Source organism: Pyrus communis, chromosome 9 (genome assembly GCF_963583255.1).
Source record: "Pyrus communis chromosome 9, drPyrComm1.1, whole genome shotgun sequence".
Lineage (NCBI taxonomy): Eukaryota > Viridiplantae > Streptophyta > Magnoliopsida > Rosales > Rosaceae > Pyrus > Pyrus communis.
This window is the reverse complement of record NC_084811.1, coordinates 19,439,254-19,454,658: the sequence shown is the minus strand read 5'-3', so window position 1 is coordinate 19,454,658 and position 15,405 is coordinate 19,439,254. Positions and strand designations below refer to the sequence as shown.

General features: G+C 40.1%; 3 protein-coding genes across 3 annotated transcripts; all 3 read left to right on the top strand.

The window, feature by feature from the left end:
- The first annotated feature begins 633 nt into the window (after nt 1–633).
- On the top strand, nt 634–1,370 carry LOC137744468 (uncharacterized). The gene is made up of 2 exons (XM_068484274.1): nt 634–948; nt 1,047–1,370. The coding sequence occupies exons 1-2, from the start codon at nt 634–636 to the stop codon at nt 1,368–1,370; spliced, it is 639 nt and encodes a 212-aa protein (XP_068340375.1).
- A 15-nt stretch (nt 1,371–1,385) lies between these two features.
- LOC137744467 (uncharacterized) lies at nt 1,386–5,164 on the top strand. The gene is made up of 8 exons (XM_068484273.1): nt 1,386–1,488; nt 2,368–2,634; nt 3,037–3,116; nt 3,288–3,561; nt 3,648–3,951; nt 4,079–4,154; nt 4,349–4,750; nt 4,937–5,164. The coding sequence occupies exons 1-8, from the start codon at nt 1,386–1,388 to the stop codon at nt 5,162–5,164; spliced, it is 1,734 nt and encodes a 577-aa protein (XP_068340374.1).
- A 6,677-nt stretch (nt 5,165–11,841) lies between these two features.
- LOC137745522 (glucan endo-1,3-beta-glucosidase-like) lies at nt 11,842–13,858 on the top strand. The gene is made up of 2 exons (XM_068485484.1): nt 11,842–11,978; nt 12,794–13,858. Exons 1-2 carry the CDS (start codon nt 11,885–11,887, stop codon nt 13,738–13,740), a joined length of 1,041 nt encoding a protein of 346 aa, XP_068341585.1. The 5' UTR covers nt 11,842–11,884; the 3' UTR covers nt 13,741–13,858.
- The last annotated feature ends 1,547 nt before the right edge of the window (nt 13,859–15,405 follow it).

The window sequence follows — 15,405 nt, the reverse complement described above, 5'->3', positions numbered from 1 at the left end:
TGTTAGGTGACTCCGGCTGACATGTTACTTGCATTGATTGACATTACCTGGGTTACTTACAGTTTATGTAGAGGCATTCAACATGGCATATTTCTGAGCATGTTTTCGATATATGTGTATATTCTATTTTCTGGGAAACTATACAGGTTTTACGGCGAGGGGTTAGAACTTTTGTTAATGAAATGATTTTGAAAAGCTTTGTTTTTGCCCACTCATACTTTCTATTTTGTGCCCCTCCAGGTTCTAGTTTGGGTTGCTCTTTTGGTGGCTTATGAGGAATCCATGGCATATTTGACAGATTTTATCCAGTGTAGGACCACCTCTGAGTGTGTTTAGCTAGTGTTTGTTCCTCTGGATTGCATTAGGCTTTCTGTCCTCTGAATTTTGTTGTCACACTTATACTTGCACTTGTAAGTTAACTACATTGTTTAGTAGTTTGGTTTTTATTTATTCGTACTTGTACTATTATTTTTTTGCTTCCGCACTGTGCACATGGTTACGTCACCCTCATGTGACGGCCAGCATGCCTTAATTTTAGGTTGAGGTGCGTTAGTTTGGTATCAGAGCATAAGTTTGGCAGTCCTGCATATTTTTGTAAGTGTTCTAATTGTTTTGGTGTCTTCTGTCAGAACTATGCCACCTCGTAAGGAACCACGTCCCTCTGCTGAGCCTAGTTTCCTCGATGTAGCTCAATTGGGGGAAGCTATCGCTACCACTATTCAGTCAGCGCTCCGCCCTCCCCAGAGGACTCCTCTGGAAACCATGTACAATTTGAAGCTGGATAAGTTTGAGGGGCACGAGGGTTTTGAGGGAGCTGAGCGGTGGCTAGACCATATTGAAAAGACTTTTCAAGTGTTGCATAATCAGGGGAATCTTCCTGTTGAAAAGTGGGTTGAGACGACATCATGGTTCTTGGGTAAGGAATCATCATCCTGGTGGGAACAGGAGGTCCGTCGTTTGACTCTAGAAGAAAGGGCTGACTGGGAAGTGTTGAAGCATTTGTTTCAGAAAAGGTTTGTGCCTTCTAAGTACATTGATGTAAAAAGCAAGAATTCATCGAGTTGAGGCAAGGGAAGTTAACGGCGAACGAGTATTATCGGAGGTTCACTGATTTATCTCGTTATTATCCGGAGGTTGCTACCAATCCGGGTGAGATGCTTTGTCGTTTTCGATTGGGTACCAAGAAGAAGTGGCGTTCTATGACGACCACTACCCCTTGCGAATCTTATCAGGAGTTCTATGAGATTCTGGTCAGGATTGAGGACTCCAAGAACATTCCCAGCGAAAGTGAGGAAGAAGAAAAAGATGGCAATCAGAGGAAATGCGACAAAGGCAAAGGTCAGACATCTCTAGGACCTCGAAAGACCTAGAGTTTTAAGCGAGGTATGACTAGTTCCAGTTCTTCTAGCGGTGGTTTTAGTTTCACTGGTCAGGGAAGAGGTGGTAGATTTGCTGGGGGTCCTAGAGGCCAGAGACAGGGTGATACTGGTAGAGGAAGGGCTCTAGTTTGCCGCAGGTGTAATAATCAGCATTTTGGAGAGTGCAGGAGAGGCAACAGTGGTTGTTTCACTTGTGGGCAGATGAGACATCGAGCTGCAAATTGTCCCTAGAGTCAGCAGAGGCCCCAGCAGTCTTTCTTGCCACCACTTGCGCCAATTCAGTAGGTCCCTGGCCCTGGTAGTTATGGTCAGACGGGTCGTGGTGATGCCTACTATTATCAGGGTGATGTCGTTCCTTATGCTCCAGGAAAATATCCGTATTCCCAAGATCCTTATTCTCAGAGTGGTTATCCATAGTTTTCAGGTGGTTATATGCCGTATCTTCCCATTCCGGCAGGTAGATCTCAGTGGTACTAGGGAGGACAACCTCAGAAGGGAGAGATTACTGCTAGTAGTGCGAGATCTTCATGGCAGTCTGGTCAACCTAGTCAGGGGCGTAATGTGCAGAGTGATAGTGGTTAAACTAGTAGAGGTCATGGTGGGCGACAGCAGACCCAGGGGCGTATCCATAATATTTCTCTGCAGGATGCTCAGAAGAATCCAGACTTGATCATGGGTACATTAAATATCCTTGGTTATTTTGCTAGAGTATTGATTGACTGTGGTGCTACACATTTGGTTATTTCTCATATATTTGCTCAAGTGACGCAACCTCACCCTACACCTCTAGGGTATGATTTAGAGTTTGCTATGCCTAGAGGAGAGAGATGTATTGTTGATTGTGTGTATCCAGGATGTCCAGTGATGGTGGAGGATGTTGTTATGCTAGCTGACCTTTTCTCGTAAGATAATGTTGATTTTGATGTGATTTTGGGCACGGATTGGTTGCACCATAATCGTGCTAATATTGATTGTTACGGGAAAATAGTTACCTTCCACCCTCCTGGATTACTTGTGGTTACTTTTGTGGGTGAGCAGAGTGGGGTGAAACATGGTGTTAGTTCTGCTATGCGAGCAAAAAGGTTGTTATCAAAAGGTTGCCAGGGATACTTATCTCATGTGGTGTTGAATAATATTGCTCCTAGTAGCGTGGAGGATGTAAGGGTAGTCAAGCATTTTCTTAATGTTTTCCCTGATGATTTACCTGGATTGCCGCCAGACCGAGATGTAGAGTTCACCATTGATTTGCTTCCAGGTACTAATCCTATATCCTTGACTCCTTATCGAATGGCTCCTGCTGAGTTGAGGGAATTGAAAGTCCAGTTGCAGGAATTAGTGGATAAAGGTTTTATTCGGCCTAGTACTTCACCCTGGGGAGCTCCAGTGTTGTTTGTAAGGAAAAAAAATGGGACTTTGAGGCTATGCATTGATTACCGGCAATTGAATCGGGTAACAATTAAAAACCGTTATCCATTGCCGCGTATAAATGATTTGTTTAATTAGCTTCGAGGTGCTTATGTATTTTCCAAGATTGATTTGAGGTCTGGTTATTAGCAGTTGAAGATCAGTAGTGAGGATGTCCCTAGGATAACTTTCAGGACTCATTATGGTCATTACGAGTTTCTGGTAATGTCATTTGGATTGACAAATAAACCAGAAGCTTTCATGGATTTGATGAACCGAGTATTCCAGCCGTATTTGGATAGGTTTGTCATCGTCTTCATTGACGATATCCTGGTATAATCTAAGTCTAAATCTGAGCATATTCGACATCTTACTTTGGTGTTGAAAAGGTTGAGGGAACACCAACTGTATGCTAAGTTTAGCAAGTGTCAATTTTGGCTAGATCAAGTGGCATTTTTGGGACATGTCATTTCTACTCAAGGTATTTTGGTGGATCCTCAAAAGGTAGCAGCAGTGGAGAAGTGGGAGCAACCACGAACCGTCACTAAGGTGAGGAGTTTTCTTGGCTTAGCAGGCTATTACAGACGGTTTGTAAAGGATTTTTCCGTGATTGCTTTACCACTGACGAGGTTAATGAGGAATGATGTTAAATTTGAGTGGGATGATAATTGTGAGTGGAGTTTTCAGCAATTGAAGTATTATCTCACTCATGCACCTGTTTTAGCACTCACGGATGATAGTGGTAATTTCGAAGTCTACAGTGATGCTTCCTTAATTGGTCTGGGATGTGTGCTGATGCACTTAGCAGGAAATCACAGGGCCGTATTAATGCGTTGTACGTTAGTCATGTTCCTCTTCTGGTAGACTTGAGATCAACTGGAGTGAGGTTAGAGGTAAAAGATCAGGAGGTAGCTTTACTTGCTAATTTTCAAGTTAGGTCGATTTTAATTGATCGTGTACTTGAAGCCCAAATGGTTGATGAAGAGACCCAGGAAATAATTCAAGCAAGGAATCAGGGGAAAAGGAAAGACCTTAGAGTTCATGAATCGGATGGCATGCCTATGCAGGAGAGTAGAATGTTTGTGCCGAATAATTTGGAATTAAAGAAAGCGATTCTTGATGAAGCGCATATATCAGCTTATGCGATGCATCCAGGAGCTACTAAAATGTATCATACCATTCGACCATTTTATTATTAACTGGGTATGAAAAGAGAGATAGCTGAGTATGTGAGTAGGTGTGCCATTTGCCAACAAGTTAAAGCTGAAAGGAATAAGCCGTTTGGGTTGTTGCAGCCGCTTCCAGTTCCAAAGTGGAAATGGGAAAATATTACAATGGATTTTGTGTACAAGCTTCCTCATACACATAATGGTTTTGATGGCATTTGGGTGATAGTTGATCGGCTTACTAAGTCAACGCATTTTATTCCAGTGAGGGAAAAGTATTCTTTGGGCCGATTAGCTGAATTATTCATATCGAAGATCGTGAAGTACCATGGTGTTCCAGTGAGTATTGTCTCGGATCGTGACCCAATATTTACTTCTAAATTTTGGGTGGCTTTTCAGGAAGCTTTAGGTACGAGATTACTCTACAGTACGACATATCATCCTCAGACAGACGGACAGTCAGAGAGGACCATTCAGACATTGGAGGATATGTTGAGATCTTCAGTGTTGCAGTTTGGCGATGCTTGGCACAAGCAGTTGGATTTAATGGAATTTGCCTACAACAACAACTTTCATTCGAGTATCGGCATGTCACCATTTGAGGCACTGTATGGTAAATCTTATCGAACACTCTTGTGTTGGTCAGAGGTCGAAGAAAGAGTTTTGGTGGGCCCCAAGATTGTTAAGGAGACTACTCAAAATGTTCAGGTAATTAAGTCTAACATGAAGGTGGCCCAGGATCGACAAAAGAGCTTAGCGGACCGGCATGCCACTGACAGAGTGTATGAAATGGGCGATTGGGTATTTCTAAAGCTTTCACCGTGGAGAGTTGTAGTACGGTTTGGAAAGAAAGGTAAGCTAAGTCCCAGGTATATCGGACCGTAGATGATCATCGAGCGAGTTGGTGAAGTGGCTTACAGGCTTGAGTTGCCTTCTGATCTGGCTAAAATGCATAATGTTTTTCATGTGTCTATGCTTTGTCATTAGGTTGCGGATCTGTCGCATGTGATACCTCCCCAACCATTGGAAATTAATCTAGATTTGACTTATGATGAGGAACCAGTAACGATTATGGATTGGAAGGAAAAGGTTCTGAGGAAGAAGACTGTGAGTTTAGTGAAAGTTTTGTGGAGGAATCACTCAGCGGATGAGGCTACTTGGGAGACAGAAGATCGGATGAGAGATTTGTATCCTCGATTGTTCTTTGATCACTAATGGTTGTTATGAATTTCGGGACGAAATTTTATTAAGGTAGGTAGGTTGTGACAACCCATTCCGAATTATTTGTACCGTATGTGTGAAATGATGATTTTGCCCCTAGTGGTTAAGTTTCATTTTGGGGTGATTGTTTTGTGGATTTGTTGGCTGCATCTGGACCACACACACACTCTCATCCTCATCTCCTTCCCGTATCCTTCTCTGTTACGAACTCTCTTTCTCTCCCTCTTTCTCTTCTTTTTCTTTGTATGGACGAGACCCAAATCCCGTGAAAAAGTTGCAGATCGAGGTGGAAAACTGTACCTTTGTGTTTGTGAGGACATACGAGTTCAACCATACCAATTTCAGGTAGGAAATCCTTCGATTTCACGTCGAACCAAGAATCTCCGTTTTGGTCACTGTTCATGCACACGTGAAATGTTGTGTTTCAGGGAATTTGAAGCTTGTAGGAAGCTTAGTGAGGTCCTTAGGAAGCTTGGGGTGGTTTGTTGGAAGGATTTGGACGTTGGGATTGTGAGTTGCAGGTTTGGCCGGATTTTGTGAAGTTTCTACAACGAGATTCCGTGAATTTCAGGGCTCGAAAATGGTAAGGTTTTGTTCTACTTGTTGTAAGCTTAATTTTGGTGCAAATTTCATGAAATTTTGTTGAAAAGCGAGCGAGAAACGAAGGTTTGAAAATTTTCCAGTTTTTCGACGACGGCAACGGCATCGAAGGTGTGCCGGAGAAGAAGATGGAATATTCCGTCATTTTGGACAGAATATTCTTAACGGCATCAGGTTAACTTTAACAGAATCTATTAGTTTTAACAGAATATTCCCTAACGCTGTTAGGGTTGCCACACGTGTGCCAGGCACGTGCTCGTGTGTGGCCTACGCGTGGGAGGTTGAAAAATTATTTTTAAAATATGGGGATGTTCGTGAGGTTGAGTAGATCATGTTGGTTATTCACACACCCCATTTGAGCATTGTATGAGAAGTTATTACCTAGTTGTGGTTATGTGCTTTAAATTGACGTTTTTATAGTTGTTTCACATATAGGTGAGACTTATCCCAAGGACGAGCGCAGTCACTCGAGACAAGGGGTTACGACCCTTCCACATACCAGTGAGTGGGCTTTTGGTTTTCCATATAAACCTATATATTGTGGTTTTTCCCAGAAAATGATATGGAATGTTTATATGTTTTAAATGCCATGCATAACGTTTGCCTATTTATTTATGCATTAGTGGTTGCATATATGTATGTTTGGTGCTGCGGACGCACAGGTAAGTGCCAGGTAAGTTATAGTTTATAGTTGTGACGTAGTGGTTATATGAGATACATAGAGAGGTCATAACCTGCACCCCCAGTGTTAATGCTCCCGCCCAGAGTAGGGCATAGTCCTTCACGTGATGTTCACCTCCCGCACCACACGCTCATCTTGGATCCAAGTTAGGTGCACAGTCCTGTCGTACAGACCACTATAGGTGGTTCCGACTCGTAGGTGACCCATGATTATTCACCCAGTCTTCACGTGATCGTAGCACTTGAGCGTATTTATTTACACCCAGTCCTGTCGTACAGACCACTTTAGGTGGTTCCGACTCATGTGCAGGTATAGTTAGTGAGTTGGAGATTTGAGCTCTAGATTCAGCCGTACATGTCATGTTAGGTGACTCCGGCTGACATGTTACTTGCATTGATTAACATTACCCTGGGTTACTTACAGTTTATGTAGAGGCATTCGACATGGCATATTTCTGAGCATGTTTTCGATATATGTGTATATTCTATTTTCTGGGAAACTATACAGGTTTTATGGCTAGGGGTTAGAACTTTTGTTAATGAAATGATTTTGAAAAGCTTTGTTTTTGCCCACTCACACTTTCTGTTTTGCGCCCCTGCAGGTTCTACTTTGGGTTGCTCTTTTGGTGGCTTACGAGGAATCCATGGCATATCTAACAAATTTTATCCAGTGTAGGACCACCTTTGGGTGTGTTTAGCTAGTGTTTGTTCCTCTGGACTGCATTAGGCTTTCTATGCTCTGAATTTTGTTGTCACACTTACACTTGCACTTGTAAGTTAACTACATTGTTTAGTAGTTTGGTTTTTATTTATTCGTACTTGTACTATTATTTTTTTGCTTCCGCACTGTGCATATGGTTACGTCACCCTCACGTGACAGCCAGCACGCCTTGATATTAGGTTGGGATGTGTCAGATAGCCTACATATCTTCTCTCATATCAAGCATTAAACCACATGTAGTTCGTTGGAAGTTTTTTAGCAATGTCGCGGGACTTGGGGATATTTCGCTTCCAATTTATTAAAGTTCCATCCCTACGTGCAAAGTTGGAGGTTCTTCTGCCTCCTAATACTTTGGTGATGCCTTGATGCTTTGGCTCTCCATAGATTTAAGTGATGGTAAGGGTTGGCTTCTTCACCTGCCGCCAGCCTTTCTCCTTGTCGGTAAATTCATACCTTTTGGACTTACCTTGATCCATCTTTTCAACATGTTCTTCCATTATGGCTTTGTCTCTTACAAACTCCTAGCAGTGTCCCTGATCCAGCAGTTCTTTGATCTCGAAGTGTGCATCTTCCAATCTAAATTAAATCCTAGACATCCAATGGGGCCTAAATTATGTTATGTGAGGTAGCCTTGTATACATGTAAGCCTAAATTATGTCACTTCAACAAGTTGGAGTTCCATATGGTTTCACTGAGTACCAAAGGACTGACTTAGTGATATCGTCTCCAACAATGAGAAGAGGTTAAAAATATGGATTTTTGGTCACTCTATTTTGCCTCAATTTTAATAATTTAGGTCAAAACGATTTTGTTTTTGTCAATTTTGTCATTGTCTTTAATTTCGTTATCAATTTAAAGACAATTTTGAACTTGTGGTGATTAAATTATATTAAATGGAGATTTTCAATTTGGAAAACATAATAATTTTGTTTAACAAAAGTGGTTAATATCCTATTAACATACTAACTGGTTAGTACTCGAAAGCTACTGATTATATGACACATCCCGACCTGGGATGTCCACTAGGACTCCGAATCGAGCTGTGCTGGTTGACACCTGGAAGGTGACAAAGCCATAAAGTGTGGTGATGTGAAAAGTGTGATAAATTTAAACCTAAGAGTGTCTAAATACTAGAGTGCACTAGTGAGCGGGAATGAACTCATTCACATATGACGTAAGAGTATAAGTAAAGTACAGTAGAGTAGGTAAGGATTATACCCTCAGAGGTAGCCACCTATACTGAGACTTGCCAAGAATCCTCGTCAATACGAACTTTCAGGAGGGGCGCAAAACAGAAAATGTGAGTGGGCGAAAACAAACTTTTTGCAAACACATTTCTCTTTTTAAACATAATAACCCCTCACCGTAAAACCCGTATAGTTTCCCAGAAAATAATACTACATACGTAATTAGAAACCATTCTCGAAAACAATGGAAATTGAGTCTATGCCATGTCAAGTACCTCAGCTGTAATCATGTATGTCAGGTGATATAATTTAATGCAAAAAGACATGTTAGCCAGAGTTACCCAACGTGACCTGCACGGCTGAACCTATAACTCATCAATCAACTCTTGCACACGAGTCGGAACCACCTAATGTAGTCTGTACGACAGGACTGTGCACCAAACTTGGATCCAAGGTGAACGTGTGGTGCTGTAGGTGAACATCACGTGAAGGACTGTGCCCTGGCCACAGGCAGGAGCACTAACACCGAGGTGTAGAGTAATGAGCACTAAATACAACTAATCATAACCATACTCATTATCATCATGATATACTCACCTGAAACTTACCTGGCCTCCTTAGCAGCAACAAATGTTATGCATATGCATACTAATGCGTATACTAACATGTAATGTAATTGACATAGCATTTAAAAATGTAAATCCATTTAACATAGTTTTGGGAACTTGTAAAGCATATATACGTGTGTGTGTGTGTGTGTATATTTATATATATAGAAAACCAAAAAGCCCACTCACCTAAGGTCCACGCTCCACTCCCTAGCACGAATATCGAAATGTCTCCAACGATCGTCGCCTAGAACAAATATCAAACCACATCTCATAATCCTTACTGATAAAACACGTAATTTACATAAAACACATCCCCAAGGACGTTCTAGAATAATTTGAGACCCATTGACCACAAGTCAACCGTCGGTCAAAGATTGCCGGTAGGGTCCACAACCCTATGTAACTCGATCCGGAAGATCCGCATCTCAGATTTCCAATCTGTAACTTCCAAAGATCCACATTATGCTTCTAGAACAACATACTAAAGTTTCATTACGATCCAACGGCTGGATCTTTGCCAATTGCAAATTCAAGTGGTGATTAACATTTTATTTTATGAACGTACAAATCCAATTTGTGAAGATCCATATGTCGGATTCCCAATCTGTAAGTTCCTACAGTCCTTAAATATTACGAATAATAACCTATTACAGTTTGATGGCGATCCAACGGTTGGATCGTCGATTTATATGATGACCTATTAACATATCGTAGAGAATTTAGGTTCCAACAATCAACCTACGTCATACGATTATCAGAACTAAACTCAAGGCATCTAATTTAGCCTAAAAATAGCGTTGACGGCATTCTGGCCATGCGCTGCCGTGGGTGACGGTCGGCCGCTCCAACTCGCTGGAAAAATTCAACTATTTCCAAAAATTCTCAAATTTTAGCAGAATGAAGATCTCAATGAGTAAAGTAAGTTTCATACCTGTGGCCAAGGCTAATTTGGCCGGGAAAAGCTCCAATTTGCCACAAATCCACCGAAAATCCCGAAAGTAGGTGAACCTCGATTCGTCAAATTCAAAGCTCCACCGCCCCCAAACCTTTTTGGGGTTTGTTCCTGGGGTTGAGGGGAGTCGACCCATGGTGGTAGCTTCAAAAATGACGAAATTCCGCCGTGGGTGCTCTCGGACTGGCAAGAGAAGACGACTTTTGTCGTCGTGAAATAGCCACCCACAGCCGTCAAGCTGGGTTGGAAATGGAAGCTAGGTCCATGCTGGTTTGTTTGGTGGCGGTGGCAATGCCCAGATCGTCGGGAAAACGCCGGAATCGGCTCCGGATAACTCGAACTAGGGTTGAGCTGACAAAAAGGAAAACGGGTTGGGGATAATCCCCTTCTTCTCTCTTCTCTCATTTTCCCTCCTTTCTTCTGTTTCTGATTGGGTAGTTTCCTTCTTGCCCCGATACAGCCCTCCACATGGCTTAAAATGTGATGGGAAGGCTCCCAAATTTCTGGAGCCTTCCGCCAAATAAAACAAAATTACCATTTTAACCCTAACTTCGATCATTAATACCGCCTTGGTTATAACTCCGTTTCACGAACGGTTTGCGCCTACGTATTCGTAGCGACGAATACTACGATGATACGCCAAGAAAATAGATCTTACGTGACACGAAGGCTCAAACAAGGTCAATGCATTTACCTCGAAGGTATTTTCGTAAATTCACTTTTAAATTTATAAAAACCATAATTTTTAGGAACAGGTCGTTACATTATATATACATGCTATGGTCATATCCACGTATGAAACAAGTATAAATGAAAATGTTTCAGCCCAAGACGTATGAAAAGTTGCATATACTAGTCTAGTCTTGAAATTAAGCCACCTTGAATTTGAATTTTCCAACACTTGTCGTTGTTCAAATCACTGTCTAGTTGAATTGTCATTTTGTACGCGGATTCTAGACTTTGAAATATGGAACCCCAGCTGTTTTGGAGTATAATTGATCTCAATGACTTTTCAAGGAAATTGGAAATGCCGACGATGACTACAAGAGGGGTGCTGACTTGGTGCATCTTTCTACAGTGATCAAATCTTTAATACGCACAACAAAACACAATAATAAATTCCCTACATAACCACCACTACAAAACACAATAATACTTACACAAGAACCATGGGTGCGTAGCTGCCACAATGAAAACCACTCTTGAGAAATTAAGGGCTCGTTTTAAAGTGATTTTAAATCAATTGAAAACGTTTTTGATGAAAATATTTTTAAAACCAATCCCTAGTAAAAATTCAAGTAGATTATGAAAAAAGTACTTTAAGTGCTTCCTACAAAAAGCACATAATTGTTGTTTTTGCCAAAAAGCACTTAAAATGCTTTTGGACCTCAAAATCAATTTCACCAAAAACACTTTCAATCATCTTACAAATACTTCCAAATGAGCCCTAACTTATTTCTCATGAGGAAAAAATTATTTGACCATATATATGTGATTTTAATCGGTTCAACAATTAAAATTTGTAAAATGACTAATTTCGATAAATTTTCTAAAAAATCAATGATTCACGCAACGTGACAAGAATTATCCTAGGCCGCGAATGTCAATGTAACATTGATAAATTTATGGTTTTTGTTTCAAAGACATGGACCAAACTGTGATGGACGTCAAACCACATAGATAGATGAATTGTGAAAATTGACCACAATTTTGTTTATTTATTTAGGTTAATCAATTTCACTTGAAAACTCCTCTTCCTAACTACGGATGTGGCAGGTATTCATGATGTTATCATATTTTCGATGAACTGCAGGTAGTCGTTGTCATCCTTAGTCCACGCGGTGAATTAGTCGTTGCCTAATTCTTAATGGTTTGTGGAAAAAAACTCTACATTACCAAGGCAGCCGCCTATGTATATAATCAATATATGTTAGTTAAGTTATATATGTCTCCAATAGCTTCATGCATTTTTCCAACATATATAAAACTGGAAGAGCTCTCATGGCTTCCATATTACTACTACTTGTAGTCTTGATGCCAGCCCTGCAAATAACAGGTCTGTCTTACTTTCATGCCTCTGTCTGTAGTTTGCATTTTCATGACATAAACACCACATACATATATATTTGTTTTTAAGTTTTTTTAATTATGGCCTTTAGAATATAATTAATTAAAACTGTTTTCTAGCTTAATTGATTAGACTGACGTGAGGATTTTTCTTCAACCGTTGTTTCTGTATATTTACATGTTTTAGTTAAAAGTCCGTTTGATAATTATATAGTTATTGATATTTAATTATTATTTTTTGTGCATAGATATGAATGAAAGTATAAAATAGAGGAGGGACGAATATTATTCTTGTTTTCTTTTTGTGTGCCCTTATAATTATCAAAACTGTTTTCTAAGCTAGGTTAGAAATAAAATTTTAAATTTTTATATCTATGAATTCCTACAAAGAAATTGGTACATGTCAATTTATAAATTTTAATTTTGTCAAAATTTTAAGTTTATTTTTCTTATTGGAGCATTATTTTACATCTCTCTCTTATACCAACCTTCACCCACTCTTCTTCATTCATCATTTTCACTATATACGTTTCTCATAACTCAAGCATGAAAAATAAAAACTAGGTAATTTAATTTCTACAAATAATTGAAAATCCACGCAGCGAAAGAAAAAAGTCTCGTTTGGTTGCTCTTTCTATAGTGTTGCTCCAACTGTCAAATATCTTAATTAGATGAAATTGTAGCTATGGAGTATTTAACTAGAAGTTTGATCCTTTCAAACATTTCTTACGGGAAATTCTACCTTTTTCTCTCCCGCAACCCAAAACTCACCACATTTTGGATCAAATCATCTACTTATTTCAGGTGCACAATCTGTTGGTGTTTGTTATGGACGAAACGGCAACAATTTACCAGCTGAAGGAGAAGTGGTCGACTTGTACAAAAGCAATGGCATCGGACGGATGAGGATCTATGAACCAAATGAAGCAACCTTGCAAGCCCTTAGGGGTTCCAACATAGAACTCACAATCACCATCCTCAACAGCGAGCTTCCAGCCCTCAATGATGCAACTGCTGCAACTGCCTGGGTCCAGAAGAACGTACAACCCTATTCAGCTGATGTTCGATTCAAATACATCGCTGTTGGAAACGAAATACACCGCGATTCTGCAGAGGTTGGGTCTCTCCTGCCTGCCATCAAAAACATCCACAGTGCAATTGTAGCAGCCAATCTGCAAGGCCAAATCAAAGTCTCTACAGCAATTGACACAACTCTTGTGGCCAATCCCTTCCCTCCCTCCGATGGAGTATATGACGCTGCAAATCAATTCATACAACCAGTCATCGACTTCCTCGTCAGCAGTGGGGCCCCACTCCTTGTGAATGTGTACCCTTACTTCAGCTACACTGATAACCCTAACATAGACCTTGCCTATGCCTTATTCACTTCGCAAGGGGTTGTAGTGCCGGATGGGACTCGATACCCTAGCCTCTTTGATGCTCTTCTGGACGCTCAGTACGCAGCTCTTGAAAAAGCTGGTGCACCAAATATGGAGATAGTCGTATCGGAGAGCGGTTGGCCTTCTGAAGGTGGTGATCAAGCAACCCCTGAGAACGCAGCCACATTCTACCAGAATTTGATCAACCATGTGACGAGTACTACTGGGACTCCAAAGAGGCGTGGTAAAGCTATAGAGACTTATCTTTTTGCAATGTTTGATGAAAATCTCAAGGACGGTAAACCAGTTGAGAAACACTTTGGAGTTTTCTCCCCTAACAAACAACCCAAGTACCAACTCACATTTGGATAGGAGTCACAGAATCATGTCTCTGAGTATGTAAGTTAGAGTTGAATAAGGGTGCCTTGTGCCCGGTTATCTCACCCCATATATATGCAATACAATAAAAAGAATACACATGGTTATCATGGATTCGAATGTTGATGAAGTTGTTTTTGATGATATTATTGTTGGGATTTGATTGCCATTTTGCTAATTTCTGGAATTTCTCAATTTGGTTAAGAGTTTGAAGGAGGAAGAAGATAAGATCAGAGAGAGAAGAATGTATTCTATATTTGTGAACTAAAACCAAATTGAAAAAGACAGAAATTTTTAACTGTTAGAGGAAAAACAGAGATCTAACAAGAAAAACAAATGTACTTGTTTAATTTCCGCTTAAAAATAATAAAACAACACCACCCAATATGTGCTTGCAAAAATAACCCAATTAAATGAAAAAAAGAAGGTACTTTCAATAGAATTTTACGGCTTAATTTTGATGTATTGCATAATTTGATATATAGTACATACAGTCTTGTTCTCCAAGGAAACAAAAAAGGACACAAAGAAATATCCTTCCTAATAAAGGACTCTAATAATTACACAATATTTACATTCCTATTTCCCTAAAGATTACTCACGCCAATACTCCCTCTCAAGTTGGAGCATAGATGTCACACATGCCCAACTTGATAAGTGAGTTACTAAAAACACCTACTACACACGAAATAAGTGAGAATATCTGCAAGTTGTTCTTCCGAGTTCACAAACATTATTGACACAATTTTCTTCTCCAGTTTTTCCATAATGAAGTGTCGATCGACCTCCACATGCTTCGTTCTGTCATACTGTACCGGATTCTCTGCGATCTCTCTTGCTGACTTATTGTCACAATACAAATTTGTTGCCTCTTTTTGTTTGAAACCAAGACCCTAAAGCAACTTACGCAACCAAAGGACTTCACACACTCCATGCATCATGCCTCTAAACCCGACCTCCGCAGAAGACCTAGACACCACCTTTTGTTTCTTACTCCTCCAAGTAACTAAATTTCCTCCAACAAACGTAAAGTATCCAGATGTAGAACGCCTATCAATCACATCACCTGCCTAATCAGCATCAACAAACCCCTCAATTCTTAGATGACCATGATTCTTATACAAAATTCCCTTCCTTGGAGCAAAACTTTAAATATGCTAAAATTCGCATAACCGCAGCCATATGATCCACACTCGGTGAGTGCATAAATTGACTCACCACACTAACTGCATAGGCTATATCTGGACGAGTGTGAGCTAAATAAATTAGTCACCCTACCAATCTATGATATTTGCCTTTATCCACTGGTTCTTGATCTGGATAAATTCCCAAGTGATGTTTCTCCACAATAGGAGTATCCACAGGCTTACACCCAAGCATACCTGTTTTCTTTAACAAATCTAGAACATATTTTTGTTAAGACAAGAAAATACCTTTGGACGAACAAGCAACCTCGACTCCAAGAAAATATTTTAAATCACCTAAATTCTTCATCTCAAACTCGACAGTAAGGTTTTTTTTTTCCTGTTTGACAATCTCATCTGAATCATCACCTGTTATTATCATATCATCCACATAAATAATTAAGGATGTTACTTTACTGTTTCTCCATTTCACAAATAGCGTATGATCAGAATGACTTTGATAATACCCATTCTT

Coding starts and splice junctions, on each gene's coding strand:
- LOC137744468 (XM_068484274.1), top strand. CDS start 634: ATGCCACCTCGTAAGGAACCACGTCCCTCTGCTGAGCCTAGTTTCCTC. Junction 949..1,046: donor CATCCTGGTGGGAACAGGAG/GTCCGTCGTTTG, acceptor TGATGTAAAAAG/CAAGAATTCATCGAGTTGAG.
- LOC137744467 (XM_068484273.1), top strand. CDS start 1,386: ATGACTAGTTCCAGTTCTTCTAGCGGTGGTTTTAGTTTCACTGGTCAG. Junction 3,117..3,287: donor TCTTCATTGACGATATCCTG/GTATAATCTAAG, acceptor GATCCTCAAAAG/GTAGCAGCAGTGGAGAAGTG. Junction 4,751..4,936: donor TGTATGAAATGGGCGATTGG/GTATTTCTAAAG, acceptor CTTTGTCATTAG/GTTGCGGATCTGTCGCATGT.
- LOC137745522 (XM_068485484.1), top strand. CDS start 11,885: ATGCATTTTTCCAACATATATAAAACTGGAAGAGCTCTCATGGCTTCC. Junction 11,979..12,793: donor GCCAGCCCTGCAAATAACAG/GTCTGTCTTACT, acceptor TACTTATTTCAG/GTGCACAATCTGTTGGTGTT.